At 37.3% G+C, this 22,982-nt stretch overlaps 1 protein-coding gene across 4 annotated transcripts in view; it reads left to right on the top strand.

Moving 5' to 3' along the window:
- Positions 1-22,982, top strand: part of ATG2B (autophagy related 2B) — an 81,488-nt gene that overhangs the window by 9,873 nt on the left and 48,633 nt on the right. For all 4 annotated transcript variants that reach the window (XM_061395252.1, XM_061395251.1, XM_061395250.1 and 1 more), the window contains 14 exons: positions 1,639-1,791; positions 2,486-2,588; positions 5,944-6,106; positions 6,895-7,074; positions 12,477-12,573; positions 13,069-13,254; positions 14,249-14,403; positions 14,494-14,599; positions 15,310-15,571; positions 16,811-16,961; positions 17,663-17,755; positions 17,894-18,082; positions 19,476-19,749; positions 21,103-21,205. In XM_061395252.1, coding sequence (XP_061251236.1) covers positions 1,639-1,791; positions 2,486-2,588; positions 5,944-6,106; positions 6,895-7,074; positions 12,477-12,573; positions 13,069-13,254; positions 14,249-14,403; positions 14,494-14,599; positions 15,310-15,571; positions 16,811-16,961; positions 17,663-17,755; positions 17,894-18,082; positions 19,476-19,749; positions 21,103-21,205 — 2,215 coding nt within the window. The remainder of the gene's footprint in view (positions 1-1,638; positions 1,792-2,485; positions 2,589-5,943; positions 6,107-6,894; positions 7,075-12,476; positions 12,574-13,068; positions 13,255-14,248; positions 14,404-14,493; positions 14,600-15,309; positions 15,572-16,810; positions 16,962-17,662; positions 17,756-17,893; positions 18,083-19,475; positions 19,750-21,102; positions 21,206-22,982) is intronic.

The raw sequence follows: 22,982 nt of genomic DNA, 5'->3' as shown, positions 1-22,982 counted from the left end.
TCTTGATGAATCTAGGTGCAGGGTATGCATTGTACATATCTTAGGACTGAACAGTTTCAAAAGAAAACTTTGGGAGGGAAAGTTTTAAAGTAGTAGTAAGCCGTTGTTCACGAGTATATACACATAGTAGCTTTAATTATGCATATGATGGGTTCTGATTTATCAAACCTGGATATTGTGCTTCTTGCATGCCAGATGCTGTTCTGAGTAGTTTACAAGTAGTATCCTCACAATAACTCTTTGAAATAGATCCTTTTAATTGTATTCATTGGACTGAATAGGAAATTGATGCATAAATTGTCATTTAATAACTTGACCAAGGTCATAGCTAGTTAAGTGGAGAAGACAGGGTCTGGACCGGCTGTTCTTACCACTGTGCTGTGCTGTGTACTGGACTTACTGAAGAGTAGTTGTGTCTGGCATGTTATAAGCTCGTAAGGTTGTGATGGTGAATCATCTTAAATTATGAGCGTAAATGCTTCCAGTGACAATTGATGTTTGTAAAGATGTTATGTTTGAAGAGTTATGATCCCAAGTTTTGCCTAAAACATCTGTGCATGGAAATTATTAGTAACCTGGTATTTAATTAACAAGAATACTTTATATGTTAACCAAGCTGAGGAGACATACTAGTACATTCCTATGGAAAGTGAAATATTTTACCCTTATTTTAAAAATATTTCATTAGAAGGACTTTTAACTTTAATTTTAGAAGGCAATAATTCTAGTAATCTCTTGTCAGTTTGTTTTAGATAACATAAGGAAGTGTGATAGAGTTCTTTTATAAGGATATACCTGGAAAGGACTTTACACAGTTTGTGTGTTCCTTCTCCAAGGCTGCTCTTCTGGTTTGTCTGCATTTATACTAACCTTCTAAAGCCCACGTCGGCTGCTACCTCTACTTTCCGCTGAATTCCCTTAACTAGAAGATTTAGCCTCTTCTCTTACCTGATATGATATTTTCTGTTGACACTCTGTGGTTGTCTATTAATTCTTCTTATTTATATCTCGTTTCTTCCACTATCTTGTAGTCTCTTTGAGGGCAGATTTAATAATTATTGTATTTTTCTACCCTATAAACGGAGTCAGCCAACTATGGCCTGCAGATCAAGTCTGGTCTGTTACCTGTTTTTATAAATAAATTTTTATTGAAATATCACCTGGTGTACGTATTCACTCATTCATTAATTCTCTCTGGCTGCTTTTGTACTAGAGTGAGAGAGTTGAGTAGTTGTGATAGAGACCATATGGCCTCAAAGCCTCAAATATTTGTTATCTGATCCTTTGCAGAAATTTTGTTGACCTCTGTTCTACAGCATTTTGAACAATACCACCCATATAAAATATCCATTAAATACTTGAGTAAATATGTGAATAAGTATTTGGCAGATATATACCATGTAATGAGAACATGTGTCTCAACTTCTTTCTGTGATTTTTTTCCTCCCTTCTTGGATATTATAAGGTGATGTTTAAATCTCAGGAGTAAGTTCTAGAATACTGTATCCCTGGGTGATACCATGATGCTAAATATCTCTTGGGGGATTAAGAACTTATTAGTTTGAAATGTGTAGTTTTAAGGAATGGCTTAGTTGTAACCATGAGAAGTTATTGAGGATTTGTCTGTATTTTCTGCAGCATCTGCTTCTGAGCCCATGTATTGGTCAAGCTTCATGACCAGCAGTATGCAATTGGCAAAAGAATGTCTTAGCCAGAAACTAACAGATGAACAAGGAGAAGGATCTCAGCCTTTTGAAGGACTTGAAAAGTTTGCTGAAACCATCGAAACAGGTTTGGCATTATTGAGTATTTAAAAAAATTTTAGATTGTATTTAATAATTTAGTACCTTGATTTAGTATGTATTGTGTAAGAAAAACTCATTGGAGTAGTTTTTTAAAAAATTGCTATTCTTACTTCAGAACTTTAGAATTGAAGTTATTTAAAAAATTATACAGTATTTGGACTTCCCTGGTGTCACAGTGGATGGAAACCCACATGCCAATGCAGGGGACATGGGTTCGATCCCTGGTCCAGGAAGATTCCTCATGCTGCGGAGCAACTAGGCTGCTGTGCCACAGCTCCTGTGCCCGTGTGCTGCAACTGCTGGAGCCCGTGCTCTGCCATGAAGAGTAGCCCCGTCACGCCCCACCTAGACAGAGTCTGAGCCCAGCACTGAAGACCCAGCACCACCAAAAGCAAACAAATAATTTAAAAAATTACACAGTATTCAGTTTAATTTCATGTTGTTTTTTCACCCTAGTTTCTCCTTTATTTTATTACGCTTGCATAATGAAGGGATTAGAATTCAACAGACAGTGTTAGTCATTGCCCCAGGATGAGATGTAACACGCTGTATGTTCTCAGCCCACAAAATATTTATTACAAAACTCAAAATTTGGGGCTTTTTTTTTTAAGGTACGAAATTCAACTTTTATTTTGTAAGTTCTTATTAAACTAATTTAGTATTTATTTGGTTTATTCTAGTACTAAGAAGAGTAAAGGTCACTTTTATAGACACTGTCTTGAGAATTGAACACGTGCCAGAAAATTCCAAAACTGGAACTGCACTTGAAATTCGAATAGAAAGGTAAGACTTCTTATATCTGAAAACAAATTACCCAGTTCTTTTCTTTATAAATAATAAGATCTGACTCATCAGATTCAGGATACTTTAGGAGATTCAGTCAGTCAGTCAGTTCAGTCGCTCAGTCGTGTCTGACTCTGCGACCCCATGAACCGCAGCACGCCAGGCCTCCCTGTCTATCACCAACTCCCAAAGTCCACCCAAATCCATGTCCATCGAGTTGGTGATGCCATCCAACCATCTCATCCTCTGACGTCCCCTTCTCCTTCTGCGCTCAATCTTTCCCAGCATCAGGGTCTTTTCAAATGAGTCAGCTCTTTGCATCAGGTGGCCAAAGTATTGGAGTTTCAGCTTCAACATCAGTCCTTCCAATGAACACCCAGGACTGAGCTCCTTTAGGATGGACTGGTTGGATCTCCTTGCAGTCCAAGGGACTCTCAAGAGTCTTTTCCAACACCACAGTTCAAAAGCATCAATTCTTCTGTGCTCAGCTTTCCTTATAGTCCAACTCTCATATCCATACATGAACCACTGGAAGAACCATCGCCTTGACTAGATGGACCTTTGTGACAAAGTAATGTTTCTGCTTTTTAATATGCTGTTAGGAGATTAGATGTGATTATATTCAGTTAATATATTACATTATTTCAGAGTAAAGTGTTGTTCTCCAAGTTGTGTTCCAATCCAGTTATTAAAAACAAAGTACCAGTTGGGGTATAACTATTTGAATATTTGAATTCACAAAGTAATTCTCATTTAGCTGATACCAAGTCAAAATAATGACTATTTGAGTGATACTAAATTTAAGGTACGCTGTTGGAGTATTTCAGGTTTTTCATATGAACAATGTACTATTTAGATGTATCTCATTACTGTGAAAGGATTTTTGCATTGCTTCCTTTTATCTATTTGCTGCTTTAGGCTAAGACTACTGTTTTCTTGGGGGATTCTGTGAGGGTATTTTAAGGTCAGTATGTACAGTAGAGATTAGTTAAAAAGATATAAATACATCACTTTTAGTTTTCACTGTATGACCACCTGGAACTCCTATAAATAGACTAAAACAGGGATTGATTTACATACACACTGCAGAGTGTTGTTTTGAGGTTATGACTCTTCACCAGTGTCTTAATGCCACATGAACTGCCAGCAGAGATGAGCAGAGTGAAGTATGTACACCGAGCACCAAAGACACTTTGTTTGTGGATATGTTGGGAACCTTTACTGAGCTTTAAACAGATATGTTCTGATTTCTGTCTTTGACAAAATATACCTATTAGTGAATCAGTTACTGTTAACAGATCTTTGAAATTAAGTTGCATTACCTTAAAATGGTGTATTTAAAAAGTATCTAAAATCTTCTGCATTTAGAACAGTATTACTTTGGAAACAGTGACAGATTTTATTTTCTTGGGCTCCAAAATCACTGTGGATGGTGACTGCAGCCTGGAAATTAAAAGACACTTGCTTCTTGGAAGAAAAGCTATGACAAACGTGCTGTTAAGTAACTTCAGTCGTGTCCAACTCTGTGCGGCCCCATAGACGGCAGCCCACCAGGCTCCCCCGTCCCTGGGACTCTCCAGGCAAGAACACTGGAGTGGGTTGCCATTTCCTTCTCCAATGCATGAAAGTGAAAAGTGAAAGTGAAGTCGCTCAGTTGTGTCTGACTCTTAGCAACCCCATGGACTGCAGCCTACCAGGCTCCTCCGTCCATGGGATTTTCCAGGCAAGAGCACTGGAGTGGGTTGACATTGCCTTCTCCAATGACAAACCTAGACAGCATATTAAAAAACAGAGACATCACTTTGCTGACAAAGGTCCGTCTAGTCAAATCTATGGTTTTTCCAGTAGTCATGTACGTCTGTGAGAGTTGGATCATAAAGAATGCTGAGCGCTAAAGAATTTATGCTTTCAAATTGTGGTGCTGGAGAAGACTCTTGAGAGTCCCTTCGACAGCATGGAGTTCGAGCCAGTCAATCATAAAGAAAATTGGTCCTGAATGTTCTTTGGAAGGACTGATGCTGAAGCTCTAGTACTTTGGCTACCTGATGCAAAGAGCCAACTCATTTGAAAAGAAGATGGAGGGCAAGTGGAGAAGGGGATGACAGAGGATGAGGTGGTTGAACGACACCACCAACTCAATGGATATGAGTTTGAACAAACTGGGAGATGGTGAAAGACAGGGAAGCCTGGCATGCTGCAGGGCACACAGCATGTGCTGCACAAAGAATCAGGCACTACTTAGCTACTGAACAACAACAACAACAGTTTAATTTAAGCTGAAGATGAGTGGTAAGGACTCATAGAATAGTTACAGAAATTCAAGCAATGACACATCACACTCGTGTTTAGAGTCAAGTGCTGTCTCAGTGTTTCAAGAGATGTTTGTGAGAGAGCACAGGAATTATTTTCCTTGGAGCTAACTTTAGGAAGTTATTCATTTTTTCCCCAAATTTAGGAGCCTCAAAATAGTACCTTCTTGGGGTTAATTTAATGTTTCTTCATGAAAATATTTACGAGAGTAAAGCATGATAATGCTGACACATATGTGATAGGTATATTCTAAGAAGAGCTAACACTTGAAAAATTTCTTTAATTTCAGCAGCTGTGTGTATTTCTTTTTTTAAATTTTATTTTATTTTTAAACTTTACAAATTGTATTAGTTTTGCCAAATATCAAAATGAATCCGCCACAGGTATACATGTGTTCCCCATCCTGAACCCACCTCCCTCCTCCCTCCCCATACCCTCCTTCTGGGTCGTCCCAGTGCACTAGCCCCAAGCATCCAGTATCGTGTATCGAACCTGGACTGGCAACTCGTTTCATACATGATATTATACATGTTTCAGTGCCATTCTCCCAAATCTTCCCACCCTCTCCCTCTCCCATAGAGTCCATAAGACTGTTCTATACATCAGTGTCTCTTTTGCTGTCTCGTACACAGGGTTATTGTTACCATCTTTCTAAATTCCATATATATGCGTTAGTACACTATATTGGTGTTTTTCTTTCTGGCTTACTTCACTCTGTATAATAGGCTCCAGTTTCATCCACCTCATTAGAACTGATTCAAATGTATTCTTTTTAATGGCTGAGTAATACTCCATTGTGTATATGTACCACAGCTTTCTTATCCATTCATCTGCTGATGGACATCTAGGTTGCTTCCGTGTCCTGGCTATTATAAACAGTGCTGCGATGAACATTGGGGTACACGTGTCTCTTTCCCTTCTGGTTTCCTCAGTGTGTATGCCCAGCAGTGGGATTGCTGGATCATAAGGCAGTTTATTTCTTATAATTGCAAATAGGTCTTCCTAAGAGTTTTATGCAAATGCTCTTTTTGTTTTTAACTTTCAGAACCATGTACTGTGATGAAACTGCTGACGAGTCCTCAGGAATTAACGTACATCAACCCACAGCTTTTGCTCACAAGTTACTTCAGCTCTCTGGAGTGTCTCTCTTCTGGGATGAGTTTTCTGCATCTGCAAAATCCTCCCCAGTGTGTTCAACTGTGCCAGTGGTAAGGAAAACAAATCAGAGAAGCCAGAAAATGAATTCACAGATTTTCAGAAGGTTTACTTGAGAACTATTAAAATTTCCTAGGATGTGTGATGTGTACTGATGGGTTTCCTTGTGATCTGAGAGTTAACACAAATATTCAGTAATGGGGACATATATTTCAGATTTAAAAATACATTTGTAAAAAAAATACATTTGTAATTAATGCCATTTCTACCAGAAATACATTTGCTGTGTATTAATTTAATAGAGAAACATTGGATTTTATGTCCTAGGGAGAAATGGCATATTAACATCTAATATCTTTTTTATAATAAAAACAGGCAACTAAGCAATATTCACATTTACCTTCCATGATGCATGTATTGTTGAAAATGTTATGTTACAAGTCATATCTTGTAAGAATTTTATAATTAAGGAAAAAGAACTGTGTTCATCCCTTCTTAGATTGGAGAGCCCTTTTATAAATCAATCACCTCATAATTTGTCTTTTACTTTATTTCACAAATCGTATTTTCTTAATTATTGGATGTATATTAAATTTTCTTATTATGTAATTTGAACAGATGCTGTGCTTTTTTTCATAAAGTACTTTTCCATAACTTGCCTTTATTAAGCTACTGTGCTATGTTTTATGCTAGTTCTGCAATACTGGTTTATCCATTGTCACAATATAGTTGTCACGTAAATACTGTATTCTTCTTAAATTAACAGTCGTGTTTTACATCTCAGTTTACTTACACTAAAGTATTGGAAGGAATTACATTTTTTCTTCTTGCGTTACTGTAGGAAACAGAGCCAAAGCTGTCACCTAGCTGGAATCCAAAAATTGTTTATGAACCTCACCCACAACTAACAAGGAACTTGCCAGAAGTAGCACCTTCTGACCCAGTGCAGATAGGAGGGCTCAATGGTAGGCTGGAGTTGAGTCTCACATTGAAACAGAATGAAGTACTTCCTGGAGCTAAGGTCAGTATTTGTTTTATTTTCTGTAGATAAAGTAAACCTGGAGGCATTCTTTATGCTGTGGCCCTCTGACTGGTTCACATAGACTGTCCTGTGACCAGGTTACCCACTGCCTTGGAGTCAGCATTTTTACCCGCAGTTGGTGCCTCTGTCTGCATATCTTGGAGTTCACCTGAGGCCCACCTTTGCCCATCTGCTGCAGCTCAGGGTTTGAAACTGTCTCCTGTGCTCAACTTTCCCCCACTTTCAAAAATGTTCATTAGTTCAGATAACTAGGAGTTTCTTAAAGAATCATTTTCATCATGAAATTAAAAAGTTAAAAGAAGGAGAAATTAAGAAAGCGTGTTAGCTGAAAGTGAAAGTTAGTTGCTCAGCCATATTCGACTGTTTGCAACCCCATGAACTATAGTTGCCAGGCTTCTCTGTCCATGGAATTCTCCAGGGAAGAGTACTGGAGTGGGTTACCATTTCCTTCACCAGGGTATCTTCCTGACCCAGGGATCAAACTTGAGTCTCCTGCATTGCAGGCAGATTCTTTACCATCTGAGCCACCGGGGAAGCCCCCGTGTTAGCTGAAGGAGATGTTTAATTATGTGTATATAAAACTATCCACCTATGTGTATTTTGAACAGAATGTCCATGTTTATAATTGTATAATATTTATGAAAAGAGATGAGTTTTTTCCATAATGTTGCATAGCTTGTAGAAGTCACTGTAAAGACAACTGTACCTCTTTCTTAGGGAGCAATACTGAACAGTCTGGAGAGTCAGGAAACTTGAATTTTTTTAGTTAGTTAATTATGTGTCTTTCAGGTTATTGTTTTCAGGTTCTTAAACCTAATTTTCCACAGTTTATTGTGATCCACACAGTCAAAGGCTTTGGCATAGTCAATAAAGCAAAAATAGATGTTTTTCTGGAACTCTCTTGCTTTTTCGATGATCCAGCGGATGTTGGCAATTTGATCTCTGGTTCCTCTGCCTTTTCTAAAACCAGCTTGAAGATCTGGAAGTTCACAGTTCACGTACTGCTGAAGCCTGGCTTGGAGAATTTTGAGCATTACTTTACTAGCGTGTGAGATGAGTGCAATTGTGTGGTAGTTTGAGCATTCTTTGGCATTGCCTTTCTTTGGGATTGGAATGAAAACTGACCTTTTCCAGTCCTGTGACCACTGCTGAGTTTTCCAAATTTGCTGGCATATTGAGTGCAGCACTTTCACAGCAGCATCATTCAGGATTTGAAATAGCTCAACTGGAATTCCATCACCTCCACTAGCTTTGTTCATAGTGATGCTTTCTAAGGCCCACTTGACTTCACATTCCAGGATTTCTGGCTCTGGGTGAGTGATCACACCATCGTGATTATCTTGGTCATGAAGATCTTTTTTGTACAGTTCTTCTGTGTATTCCTGTCACCTCTTCTTAATATCTTCTGCTTCTGTTAGGTCCATACCATTTCTGTCCTTTATTGAGCCCATCTTTGCATGAAATGTTCCCTTGGTATCTCTCATTTTCTTGAAGAGATCTCTAGTCTTTCCCATTCTGTTGTTTTCCTCTATTTCTTTGCAGTGATCGCTGAGGAAGGCTTATCTCTTCTTTGGAACTCTGCATTCAGATGCTTATATCTTTCCTTTTCTCCTTTGCTTTTTGCTTCTCTTCTTTTCACAGCTATTTGGAAGGCCTCCTCAGACAGCCATTTTGCTTTTTTGCATTTCTTTTCCATGGGGATGGTCTTGATCCCTATCTTTGGCCACCTCATGCGAAGAGTTGACTCATTGGGAAAGACTGTGATACTGGGAGGGATTGGGGGTAGGAGGAGAAGGGGACAACAGAGGATGAGATGGCTGGATGGCATCACTGACTCGATGGACGTGAGTCTCAGTGAACTCCGCGAGTTGGTGATGGACAGGGAGGCCTGGCGTGCTGCGATTCATGGGGTCGCAAAGAGTCAGACACGACTGAGCGACTGAACTGAACTGAACTGAAACCTAATTTTACCATATAATCTGTGTAAAATGCACTTTAGGAAAATATCAGGATTTATTCATTTGTATTTTCACAGATATAACTAGCTCTAGACATTTGACTGACTGCTGTATGCCAGAGCCTGTGCTGGTTGTTGGGACAGACATAGAAATGAAAGGAATGCAATCTTTGTCTTAATAAAAGTATAAGAGGCATAGACATGGCTGTGGGAATGTGTAAGAGGGAACCACTCTATACATGTGAACACACATAAAAAACTTTTCAGAAGATTGAAGGATCCCTGGAACTCTTTCTCTGAAATGGAGCACCTGATTAGAGTTGGAGGGGGAGGAAGGTGCAGATTGAAATGTTGATGTTCCTATTACTATGATTGGTTTTCTTTTTTTTTTTTTTGGCCACATTACGTGGCTTGTGGGATTTTAGTTCTCTGACCAAGAATTGCACCCCGGTCGACAGCAGGGATTGAGCCTGAGTCCACAGCAGTAAAAGCCCAAATCTTAACCACTGGACCACCAGGGAAATTCCCTGATGTTATTTTTACTGATTATCCCTCCTCCTCTTTGATTACTGTTCTGTTCTCCTTCAGTAGAGTTCAGTTCAGTGGCTCAGTCGTGTGCAACTCTTTGCGACCCCATAGACTGCAGCGTGCCAGGCTTCCCTGTACATCACCAACTCCCGGAGTTTACTCAAACTCATTGGTGATGCCATCCAACCGTCTCATCCTTCTGTTGTCCCCTTCTCCTCCCATCTTCAATCTTTCCCAGCATCAGGGTCTTTTCAGATGAGTCAGTTCTTTGTATCAGGTGGCCAAAGTATTAGAGTTTCAGCTTGAGCATCACTCCTTCCAAAGAATATTCAGGACTGATTTCCTTTAGGATGAACTGGCTGGATCTCCTTGCTGTCCAAGGGACTCTCAAGAGTCTTCAATACCACAGTTCAAAAACATCAATTCTTCTGCGCTCAACTTTCTTTATAGTCCAACTCTCACATCCATACGTTACTACTGGAAAAACCATAGCTTTGACTAGATGGACCTTTGTTGGGAAAATAATGTCTCTGCTTTTTAATATGCTACCTAGGTTGGTCATAACTTTTCTTCCAAGGAGCAAGTGTCTTTTAATTTCATGGCTGTTCTACCTCAGGTGGTATGAAACCCTTTCATAGGTCTTAAGCCTCTTCACAGCATAACAGGATGGAATGGTTAATGGAGCAGAGAGCCACGGGTATGTGTAAACACTACAGGAATCCTTACTCTGTGCCAAGATCCTTGGGAAACTGAGTACATCCATGCCTCTGTAGAATGCATTTTCTAATCCTTTAAGAAGGAAGAACCATGGCGATACCTTCTTGGGTTGTTTTGGTTAATTATTGCTAGTTCTCAACATTTGTATTTTTGATTTTTGTGCATATCCAAACTTATTGCACATTATGAACTGATTTATATAAATGCCTTTTAGGTGTTACTTTTGAACATCTGTGTATTAGGTGACAGATGAACCTCTGGAACTATTAGCCAGGGTTTAATATTTGGAGATAACTCTTCTTGCCTATATGGTAATTTTTTTTGTAGCAACTGGAATATTTGAGTACATTTTGTTCTTGATGAAAATGAGTGCTAAACAGAGAAATTAAAGTTCTGAATAGCAGCATCCAGAAACAGACCTCCTGAACTTTAGTCTCTCTCTTTGCACTTAAGTCTTTCAACTATGGGATCAAAATGTTACGAGAGATTTCATGTTACTTTTTCAGTTCTCTGAGACTATTCAGCACTCAAATTGTGTGTAAGTTTGGTGTTTCACATATTTAGTTTTATCAGATGTCTTCAGAAATACATTATATATGAAAATAGGGCCCTGCCTCAATTGAATTTAGAGACATTTTGTTTTAATTGCTGTGTTACACTGAGTTTGAAATTTGAAGCCTGACATGCTTCAGTCCATTGGGTCACAAAGAGTTGGACACGACTGAGTGACTGAACAACAACAACAAATTTTAGTTGTTAAAATGTTTTATCTTTTATATTTCCAGAGGAAAGTTATATGTACTTTTTTCTTTGTATGCCAAACTCAGAATGACTAATAATGACATATTTCTATGACAATTAGAAGTGAAACTCTTAATCATGTATTCTGAAAGCATATTAGAGACTATGTTTTCAATGCTAAGAAATTAAAAATCAATTTTTAAGCTCAGCATATAATCACAAAGAGATTTCCCCACTGTCCCCAGCCATAACTCCTTGCTGATTTAAGGACTGGGAAGTCAGCAGTCAGTAAGGAGCCCCGTAAAACCAGTACTTTGTGGGTCAGCCTAGGTTAAAATCCTGGCCCTGAATCTGTTATATGGCCTTGTGTGAATCAATTAATCTTTGTGAACCTGTTTTCTCATTTGTAAAACAGGAAAACTACTAAGAATTAGAGGAAATAAAATAAAAACATCTAACACAGTGTCCCAATACTCAAAAAAAGGTGATAATAATGATTATTATTGGAGAATTTGTTGCTTTATGAGTTATACCATGGAAATTTCTCAAAGTCACTATGTAATTTATTTTATGTTCTTAGAATCAGAAATTTGTTTTTCTCCTGTAAAAGATGCCATATCCTGAATATAAGTGTTTTCTTAATTGAATTATTTTTAAATTGTAAAATGGCATAAAGATCATAGGAGTCAGTATTAACATTAGGACTAAGAAGAGACGAATGAAAAGTAAGGCAGGAATATTTAGCTTTTCAGAATGTGACTTAGGGAATAGAATGTTTGTTTTTGTCAGAGTGTATGCTACGGAAGTCAAGAGTGAGAGTGGGATTGGGCTTTTATTTTTAGAAGGAAAGACGGACAAAGAGGTGGAAAAGAGAAGGGAATTCCACATGAGCATCCTCTCTGCTGTGGCTTCATGTCAGTGGAGAGAAGGTTTCGTGGGCATTTGGAGGGGCACACTGTTGATAGAGAAGGTCCTTGCTGTTCTAGATAGGAGTGTGATTGATCCATGGGCAAACTTAGGAAGGCTACATTTATTTGTCCTTGGTTTGAATCAAGCTTTAAAGATTGTGATTTGAGTCTTTTGAAACCATAATGGGAATGAATACTAGATTGTTGCTATCTTTATTTTCTTGGAGACTATGTCTTAAGGCCTCCTCAAGCACCTTAAATACTCAGAAAACTCAGAGACACAAAGAGTGACATTGGTCTTTCTGACATGGAATTTCTCAGGAGGATTTTCCCTCTTAAAATAAAAGTTGATGACCTTATATGTCTTTTCATTTAGATTGTGTGAATTAGTAGAGAGAATCTGAGGTGAAGGAATCCAAGGCTAACTAATTAGTATTCCTCTCGGTGTTCTGAAAACTCCTGGGATTTATGGTGATGAGTTTATAAAGAGCGTTCATTCTGAGTAGTTTCCTTTCTCTCTTTTTTTGAAGCTGGATATTGATGGGCAGATAGACTCTCTACATCTGTTCCTGTCACCCAGGCAGGTGCACTTGCTTTTGGACATGGTAGCAGCTATTGCTGGGCCAGGCAAGTATAATTGTTGTTACTTCTAGTTCTTTAAAAAAATTTAGTTAAAATATATAGCATAGAAATGGGAAATTATATTATTGTATAGGAATGTATGAACTTAAAGATGTATTGTGAATTAGAATCCTCAGTAGTTAAATTTGATTCTTTCAAATTGCATTATGATGCAACAGATTAGCATTCAGACTGACTGACTTCCTTGGTTGGAGGTAGTACTTCATACAACTGAGAAAGTATAATTGTTAAACTCAGTAAATAGCACACACTTAAAAAATTTTTAATGACATGTATATTTAATAATAGATAAGATCTTGTGATTCCTAGCTAGCTGTTTAGAGCTATTGCCTAGGTCTCCGAATAACATTAAATACTGGTGGTTCTGCACTGACTGGTACTAAGTTGCCATTGGCATTGGATAAGTGGGTTGGGAGAGAATGCTTAGTTAAGTAACTCCAAATTTAATTACTCTTTTGCTTTTCTTTTGTATACACATAGAAAATTCAAGCAAAATTGGGTTAGCTAATAAAGATAGAAAAAACCGACCCATGCAGCAAGAAGATGAATATCGAATTCAAATGGAATTGAACCGGTATTATTTGAGGAAAGACTCCCTCTCTGCCGGTGTGTCCTCAGAGCAAAGCTTTTATGAGACAGAAACGGCTCGTACACCTTCTAGCCGGGGTAAGCAACTCAAAAACTTGACTCTAGATTGATACATCATCATCATAGAGCAAAGTACATTTGACTTTGGCCGCCATAAAATGGAGTTGAGTAATGAAAAAACCAACGGTCTACACTTTAAGAACGTTTAAATGTATAAGTTGATCGAACCACAGCTTGATAGTGACTGGCACACAAGTGGTGCGGGATCCTTTTTTGATTGTGTAGTCTTGTTTTGTAAAACATGATTTATTCTAAGGAAAGTCAATTAAAAATGTGGGTTTATGCAAAAGATAAAATGGGAATAATTGTTCATTTTGTCAAATTATGTGCTTACATAATGATTTACAGTAGATTCCTTTAAATAAAAACCTTTGTCCATTAATCTTTCTGTCAGTTATATGTAAATAAACAACATAATGTTTACCCAGTTTACTTTGCATTTATAGGTGTGTCTTAATGTGTAAGCACTAATACAAATCAATTTAAATAATAAGAATCAATTTCAATATGGAATGTTGACCTAAGTAAAAAATTAAAATCTATTCAAGAAATTTTGGCCATAACAAACTTCATTTGCCTGAAGGTAAAACAATTTGCAGAAAGAAGTAAAACATAAATAGAATTGTAAATAAAATTTACAACTCTTTTTTTTTTCTTTCAAGAAATAGCTGTATCCATGACACCAGAGATTACAAGATACTATCTGAAAATCATATGACACTTAATGACATCACATTATACCACGTGAAGCAGCTTATCATATATTTTTTTAAAAAGTTCACCAGTGGGCTAGCTTAACGTTTTGTTAATCTATGTTCAGCTGAGTTTTTACTATGACATTAATATCTTGAATGCAAAGAAGTGACCCCATTGGAAGTAACATAAAATTTAGAACATCACTATATCTCAGATGATCTGAGGGAACAATATACATTAATATATGTGAAGATCTTATTTAAATATGTGAATTGGTGGAATTATAATAAAACTGACAAAGTTTAATTCTCTCTAGAAGAAGAAGTCTTCTTTTCCATGGCTGATATGGACATGTCGCACAGTCTCTCTTCTCTTCCACCCCTTGGGGAACCCCCAAATATGGACCTTGAGTTATCATTAACTAGTACATATACAAACACCCCAGCAGGATCTCCATTAAGTACTACTGTGGTAAAGTATTTAATTTTTTGTTCTGTTCTTTAACAAGTTACTTCTAAAATTTTACACCTTATTCATATGCTTAAAAAAATTATACTTTAGCTTCAGCCAACATGGGGAGACTTCCTTGATCATCATAAGGAACAGCCAGTCAGAGGATCAGCGTTACCCTCCAACCTGGTTCACCCAGCATCTTTACAAAAGACTGGTATGTAAGAAAAAAGAAAAAAAGACATTTGTTGATAGTTTCCACTGGAATCTAAAAATAATTATTAAAAAAATATGCCATTCTACTGATTCTTTTCTCTTTCTTCATAAATATTTTTTTGGTGTAGACCTTTTAACAAAGTTTAGAAAGAAAATGAAGCACTGTTGAACAATTCACTATGAAATGTTTTAGAACAGTTGCCTATTTATTGTATTCGTGTATTAAATAATTTAGTAAAAAGTACACCCTAAGTTTCATATTATTATTATAATTTAGGAGTCTCAATCAACTGGTCTAATTTTTGTTTCTCTGTTTACACATCCCTTAAAAGAGAACCTCAGGTTTCCTTTTGGCAAAATTTAATTGAAATAGACACAGGATTAAAGGAAAATTTGATGAGCAGCTTCTAGTTAATCTCTGACTTATTTCCACAGTATAGTTTTATTAATTCAAAAGTTTTGTTTGTATTGTAGCAGGGTTTTTTTTTGTACTTCACATATCAAGGATCTTGCATATCAAATGTAGAAAGATTACAGTTTATTATTTTCCTTTTTTAATATCACTGAAACTGTGTGTGATCATATGTTTTGAAGACTAAAATCTCAAGTTTAGTTTTAAAACTAACACATGAGTAAATGTTTTATAGCTTTGATATAATGGATTGTTTACGTATTAACTTTCTAAATATAATTTTAACACATGTATTTCAGCTCTCCCCTCTAGGTCTGTTTCAGTGGATGAATCCAGGCCTGAACTTATTTTTAGAGTAGCTGTGGGAACGTTTTCAATCTCTGTGCTTCACATTGATCCTTTATCTCCACCTGAATCATCACTGAATGTTAATCCATTGACACCAATGGCGATAGCTTTCTTTACTTGTATAGAAAAGATTGATCCAGCACAATTTTCAACAGAAGATTTTAAGTCTTTCCGAGCAGTATTTGCAGAAGCTTGCTCACATGATCACCTTAGGTAAACTCTTAAATTTGTTAATAATCCTTGAAAAAGAACCAGATGTGAATTTTACATTTATCTATCTACCTATCTCCATTTGTTTTTTTAAGTCACATTTGATTTGTAAATGAGTGGAATGAATGAGGATTTCTTGCGATACTGTAAGATGTTTACCATAGACTCTCCCATTCAGGTTATTTGGCATGTGAAATATATAGATGTAAGATCTATTTGTTTGGAGTTGTCTAAGTTATCTTTAGCTCCCTGAGGTGCTCTTCTCAGGTTTCTTTGACCACATTTTGCCATCATTCTCCACTGACACCATTATGATCATAAAAATAGTTCTTACTGTCAGTGGCGTAGCGGAGATGGCAGTGGTGGTGAGAGTAGATGGACTAGAGAAAAGGGACTCGAGAGTGATTCCTGTGCCACTAACCGTTGGGTGGGAAATGATAACTGAGGCCCATCCTGAGCGTGGATGCTACATTTTCAACTTCTGCTTAAAAAAAAAAAAACTAAAGCTATTCAAATAGCCACCTGTCTTTCCATAGGTTGAGTCCTAATAGATAAGGAGATAACGAAATGTATACTATGTGTAATATTGTTAGCATGTAACTACTATTTTAACTTCAAAGTAGCCTATAAATTGTCCTGTCATATATAATGACTTAGGGACATATATTAATATTTTTAGAAAACACTTTGGGCTTTTGTTTTATCTTTAACTATTTTAAGTATTTAAATTAATAGGTTAAAACCATGATATTTATAATAAAACTGCAAAAGTGTTTTTTTTCCTTCCCATTTTGGACAGTTGCAAATATCTACCAGTAGGAAATACAATAAAAGCAACAAAAGCTAGAGGTAGGCCTTCATTTGAGTTTTACTGACTTTAAAGTTTTTAAAATACTGCATGATCCTTCTAGATATTTTTAACAAACTATATGCATATGTTTTCCAGATTTTAAAGATACTTTTCACTGCAGTGTAAATTTTAAAATGTAGAAGAGGGAAGGACAATGTTGGGGGAAAAAATCCTGGATAATTTCCTATCAACGGATATGATTTTTTATCTTATATCAGGGAACAGGGAATTTAAAGTAATCTTTCTGGTTAATATCCTTAAGAATATTAGTTATTACTAACTGTTTGAACTTGGCAGCACAGGTAGGCATTAACAGCTGTACAGTATTCTTTGACACATCATTTAATCTAGAATTATATGGAAACTCTCAAATGCTGCATTTTTTATGACAGATTTATAGGCACTGGCATCAAAGTGTCCTATGAACAAAGACAAAGATCGGCGTCCCGATATTTCAGTACTGATATGTCCATTGGGCAAATGGAACTTTTGGAATGCCTGTTTCCAACTGATTCTCATTCTGTTCCTCCTCACTATACAGAGGTAAATGCTGATACTTTTCCTTTAGGGTTATTCTTTGCATCTGTCTTGCTTTTTAAGAATTGTGTGAACAGCAGTGATTTTCTTAAAAAGGCATAGGAAGTTGTATCGGCAGAAGTTTATTGTGTGTGTTTGCATTTGTGTTTTGTGGAAACAGATTTTTAAGTGTGATATTCAAGGCCACTATTGGAATGTGTTACATTTTTAGAGTTGACTTGTTCTAGAATCAGACAGGTTTATGACAGATGATTTAATTTCACTCATTTTTCAAGCATGCTTAATTTTAGAAGATTCTATTATTCAACAAATACTATTGAATGTCTACTATGTGCTAAGCACTGTGCAAGATAAGTGGAATATCTTGTGCTCATTTATTATTAATCTGATTTTTTCCCCTGTCCTTAATAGCATGTCCTAGAGAAACTTAAAAGCTATCAAAGTAACATTTTTATTGCTTTTACCTTGTTCTGGTGACTTATTTTCAATGTGTTTTATTTGAACATTTGCATACATTTTGCAAATGTGATGCTGAAGATTGCAGAAGCTCACTAGTTTGTGTAAGAGTCACATTGCTGGTAAGCGACAGAACTGAAGCTTAAACCAGCCTTTCCAACTTCAAAAAACTCTCCCCACTATTATATTATCACCTCTGTTAATTCATCTTAATATTGTACATTTAAGTTACCGTCCTCTTTGTTTTTAAGCTTTTGATGTTCCATTCCAAAGAACGAACTGATTCTCACCTCCCTGTGTGTCTTCAGCTTCATTATAAGCATTCTGAGAATAAAGGACCTCAGGTAAGAGGTCTTTTTGTGTGGTCACCACCGGTAAATTTTCATTTGATGTCTAGTGTATCATAGTCACAAGGATTTAATTTTATAGAATTATCAGTGATCATATTAAGTCTTTCTTTTTCTTCTCTCTCTTTTTTTAAGGCTGGTCAAGCAAGACTTAGTTCCATTCCTCAGAAGGCAGAATTACAGGTTAAGTTAAATCCAGTGTTTTGTGAGCTGGATATCAGTATTGTGGACAGGTTAAATTCCTTGCTTCAACCACAGAAACTCACTACAGTGGAGATGATGGCATCGCATATGTATACTTCATATAATAAGCATATTAGTTTGGTAAGTGTTTCAAAAGTTGCAAATACTCATCATAATTATAACTAGCTAATAGACTTATTGAGACGATTTCTGAGTTAAGTAGTCTTAATAGATTAAGTAGCATTTGTTATTAAAATAGCATTATATGTAATAATGAAAAAATGGAAGCATCTTTTATGTCTAGGTAGTAGAATAGCTGAATGAGTTGTGATCGTGTACTGAATGGGATGTTATGCTGCCTCTTTAAGTGACGGTTACGAAGAGGGTATAGCAACAGGAAGACGACTCCTAAAGAAATATGAGGTGAAAAAAGTAGAGTACACATAAGCTTCTATTATAAATGTGTAAGTAAGATCGTGTAGAAAAAGACTGAATGGAAGTATATACCATTCGGTAGCATCGATTACAGTAGAGTAGTAGAATTAGATTTCCTTTTCTGTGTTTATCTGAGTTTTATAAACTGTGACTATAATATCCTCACAAAACTTCATTTGTTCACGCCTATAGTGAACCGCTTGAATCTCCTATAAAAGGAGCAACTTTTGCTGAGAGTGGGGATTAATATATGAAAGTCATAATAGGGGAGAGAAAGAATCAGATCAAGTCTTAGCATAAAAGCAGAACTTTCTAATCTAGGCTGTCAGAGACTGATCCATGAAATTGAGGAGTGTTGTCATCTACACTGTACTCTGGACTAAAGCTTTACAAGTTGTAATTCATTGCAGAGAAAAAAATATGAATAGACTTTTATCTGAAAGGCATGTACTTTGTTTTGTTATAATGTGGCTTTAAGTCAATGTTGCATGCATGTTTGGGCTTCTAAGGGTCATTTGATGGGGTCACATCCTTGGGTTGGATGGGAGCTCAGAGTGAGTCATTTAGGGAATATTTATTTCAAACCTTTGATGTGCCAGGCTTGGACTTAGTTCTGGAAATATAAGGATGAATCAGGAATGGGCCTTTGCATTTGGCATAATTCACCTGATTTTACATTGGAGTCTTTGAAATAGCATATTGGTGGGGAAATCCTTCAGATTGAATGCTCAGTTCTGTGGTGATTTTTAATCATACTGAGTTTTTTGATAAGCTAATTTACACGTTGCCCCTTAGTCTGTAGTAAAATATTATATACATCTAACGCACCTGCATCTTCTCCTTTGGTTCAGTTTTTATTTGAATTAATTTCTTTATATGAGGGTGTAACTTTTGCCAGTAGTTCTGACTTTTGTTGGTAGCTGTTGCATTATAAATTTCATTACACTAAAGTAATATAGTACTATTAATTGTATTTTAATGCATTAACCTAAATGAGGAAATAGTGATTATATACATCGTAATGTTAAATGCCAGTGTCATTTGTGTTTATTTGCTTAATTTAACATTTTGGCATATTTTTGATGTTTTTGTATTTCAGCACAAAGCTTTCACTGAAGTATTTCTAGATGATTCACATAATCCTGCAAACTGCCGGGTATCAGTACAAGTTGCCACGCCAGCATTAAACCTTTCTGTTCGCTTCCCAATACCTGATCTTCGATCAGATCAAGAGAGAGGACCATGGTTTAAGAAGTCACTTCAGAAGGAGATTCTTCATTTAGCATTCACAGATCTAGAGTTTAAAACTGAATTCCTAGGAGGATCAACCCCTGAACAAGTTAAATTGGAACTTACATTTAGAGAACTAGTCGGTAAGATTGACTGTGTCTTTAAAAGAGTCAGAATAGAAACAATTGCTATTGAAACTTAAAGTAAGAAGTATATGATAGTCCCCAAATATAATAAAATTAAAGGACATATGTTAGAAAACAAGAGTAATGACTGTTTTCCATTATTGTATACAAATATGATATAGGTCAGTTTTTTAAAAGAAACTACAGTGCATGAGAATTTATTCACTTTGTGAATAATAGTGCTTCAACGGCACCCCACCCAGTACTTTTGCCTAGAAAAATCCCATGGATGGAGGAACCTGGTGGGCTGCAGTCCATGGGGTCACTAAGAGTCGGACACGACTGAGCGACTTCACTTTCACTTTTCACTTTCGTGCATTGGAGGAGGAAATGGCAACCCACTCCAGTGTTCTTGCCTGGAGAATCCCAGGGATGGGGGAGCCTGGTGGGCTGCCGTCTATGGGGTCGCACAGAGTCGGACACAACTGAAGTGACTTAGCAGCAGCAGCAGCAGCAGCAGCAGCTTACTTTTAAAAAAGATTTATTTATTTTTGGCTGTGCTGGGTCTTCATTGCTGCATGGGCTTTTCTCTGGTTGCGACGGGCAGGGGCTACTCTCCAATTGTGGTACATGGCTTCTCACTGTGATTGCTCCTCTGGTTGTGGAGCGTGGCCTCTAGGTGCGTGAGCTTCAATAGCTGCGGCACATGGGCTCAGTAGTTATGGTGCACGGACTTAGTTGCTCCAGTAGCCTGCCTTTCAGTACCACCTACCACTTTCTTATTGTAGGGTTAATAGTAGTCAAAGTTTTTCACTGTCACTCTATTTGCTGTGTGCTGAACACTGCACACACCTGATCTTGTTTCCTTTAATCATCATAGTTACAGGAGGCTTGTTATTTCCAATTATTTTTATCATATGTGAAGAATCTGCAGATGTCTTAAGAGGTACGTCCCAAGGTCAGTGTAGTAGATGGCAGAGTCAAGATTCAAACCCAAGTCTCATTCTAGAGCTTGAACTTTGAACCATCATACTAATCTCCAGTGAGTTTTCTTTGTGCAGTGGTGATCGTAAGTGGCACTCAGTAAGTGGCAATTACTATATTTAATATGATTATGCACCTTACACCATTGGTTAACCATCAGTGCCTAAGAATTTGAGTTTGTACAGAATACAGCGTCTTTAATTTATCTGCTCATCCTGTCTCCTCATGTGTACATGTGCAGCAGAAACAAATGCTTACATGTTGTTGGACTTAATGCTGCACCATGTCCCTGATTTAGAGGGTCTGTGCTCATCTAAGGAAGCAAGTATCTTTTCTCTTAATGTGGGAGAAGAAATGCATTTCCATTAATCAGTCTTGTTTTATTAGGGTCATTCCAGGAAGACAAAGGAGAACCATCTATTAAGTTTTTCCATGTGGCTAGTGGAGGAGATGGAGATACAACGTCATCAGATGACTTTGACTGGCCGCGGTGAGTAAGCCAGTGTATATGACACACGCATTTAATGAGACTTCTCTTTTAAAAATAAGTTACTGTAGCTTTTTTGACTGACATTTTGGCCATAAATTTAAGCTAAAAGTATCCAGCCTTGATGAGAGAACCCAGAGGAAAATGGAAAAATTAAAGATATGTAGTGAGTACTGCTTTATCAGAGGTGACTGTGAGATAACTGGCAGAGATGGACATACATAGTGTGTTCTCTGCCTCAGGTTACCCAGCCTAATTAGATGGACAGAAGAATCATTAACCATTCTAAAAATAGTTCATTTTTATAAAGGGCTTTAGTAGAAGAGAAATCATACAGCACTGTTTGGTTAATTGTCAGATGAATTTTGTAGTCAGCGGTTATTTCAGAAAAGTGTTTTCATATCTGGGGAGCTTTTTCAAAACAGATTCTTGGGCTCCACCTTGAGATTATGAGATAGAGCCTGTGTATCAGTATAGTTTAAAAATTATACCAGGTGATATGTTCATAGCAGTACTATTAAAAATAGCCAAGACATGGAAATAGCCTCAATGTGCATAGACAGATGAATGGATTAAAAAAGATGTTCCACCTGTATACCTTCGACTACTCAGTAAAAAAGAATGAAATGATGCCCTTTGCAGCAACATGGATGGAACTAGAGATTGAGATACTGAGGGGAAGTAAGTCAGAAAGAGAAAGACATATCATATAGTATCACTTATAAGTGGCATCTAAAATATGACACAGATGAACGTATCTAGGATACAGGAATAGACTCAGAACAGTCTTGTGGTTGTCAAGGGGGAGGGGCATACGGGAGGAATGGAGCGGGAGTTTGGGATTAGCAGATTCTATTATATACAGAATGGATAAACAAGGTCCTACTGTGTAGCACAGGGAACTGTATTCAGTATCCTATGTAAACCATCATGGAAAGAATATACAAAAAGAATGCATGTACATGTATAACTGAATCGCTTTGATGAACAGGAGAAATTAACACAACATTGTAAATCAACTACACTTCAGTGGGAAAAAAGTATACCTGGTGATTCCAGAGTGCAGTTGGATTTAGAGAACTACTGCTTCAGGGTTTCTTAGGCAGGAGAAATGATTTTTTAAAATTAAATTAGCCTGATAGTGGGCTTCCCCAGTGGTTGAGCAGTAAAGAATCCACCTGCAGTGCAGGAGCTGCTGGAGATGCAGGTTCGATCCCTGGGTCGGGAAGATACCCTGGAGAAGGACATAGCAACCCACTCCAGTATTCTTGCCTGGCGAATCCCATGGACAGAGGAGCCTGGCGGGCTACAGTCCATGGGTTTGAAGAGACTCAGACATGACTGAATTGACTTAGCAGGAATGCAGCAGCAGGAATGATCCTTTATTATACTGAAAACTTAGTATGTGAATAAAGAAAACTGAGTCTATGAGTAAAAAATTATGGTGATCGTGGGACTCACCTGGCAGTCCAGTGGTTAGGACTCTGCACTTCCACTGCCGGGGATGCAGATTCACTTCCTGGTTGGGGAACTAAAGATCCCACAAGCCACGTGGTGCAGCCAAAGACAAACAAACAAAGCAAACAATTGTGCTCGTTCCTGTGCCATTTTTCTGCCTGCCTTCTTCCACACCCCCATGCCCTGTGTATGAGACCTGTCAGACCCTAGGACAGGCACGTCAGTGCATGGCTGGTAACAACCAGGGGTTTTCATCATGAATGAATCTATTTCAGTTAGGTAATTTGAAAGCACAGTTCACATTAGCATATCTATAAATTAG

This window comes from Bos javanicus, chromosome 21 (genome assembly GCF_032452875.1).
Source record: "Bos javanicus breed banteng chromosome 21, ARS-OSU_banteng_1.0, whole genome shotgun sequence".
Taxonomy (NCBI): domain Eukaryota; kingdom Metazoa; phylum Chordata; class Mammalia; order Artiodactyla; family Bovidae; genus Bos; species Bos javanicus.
The sequence above is the reverse complement of the archived record's forward strand: the minus strand, read 5'-3'. Positions and strand labels throughout refer to the sequence as shown.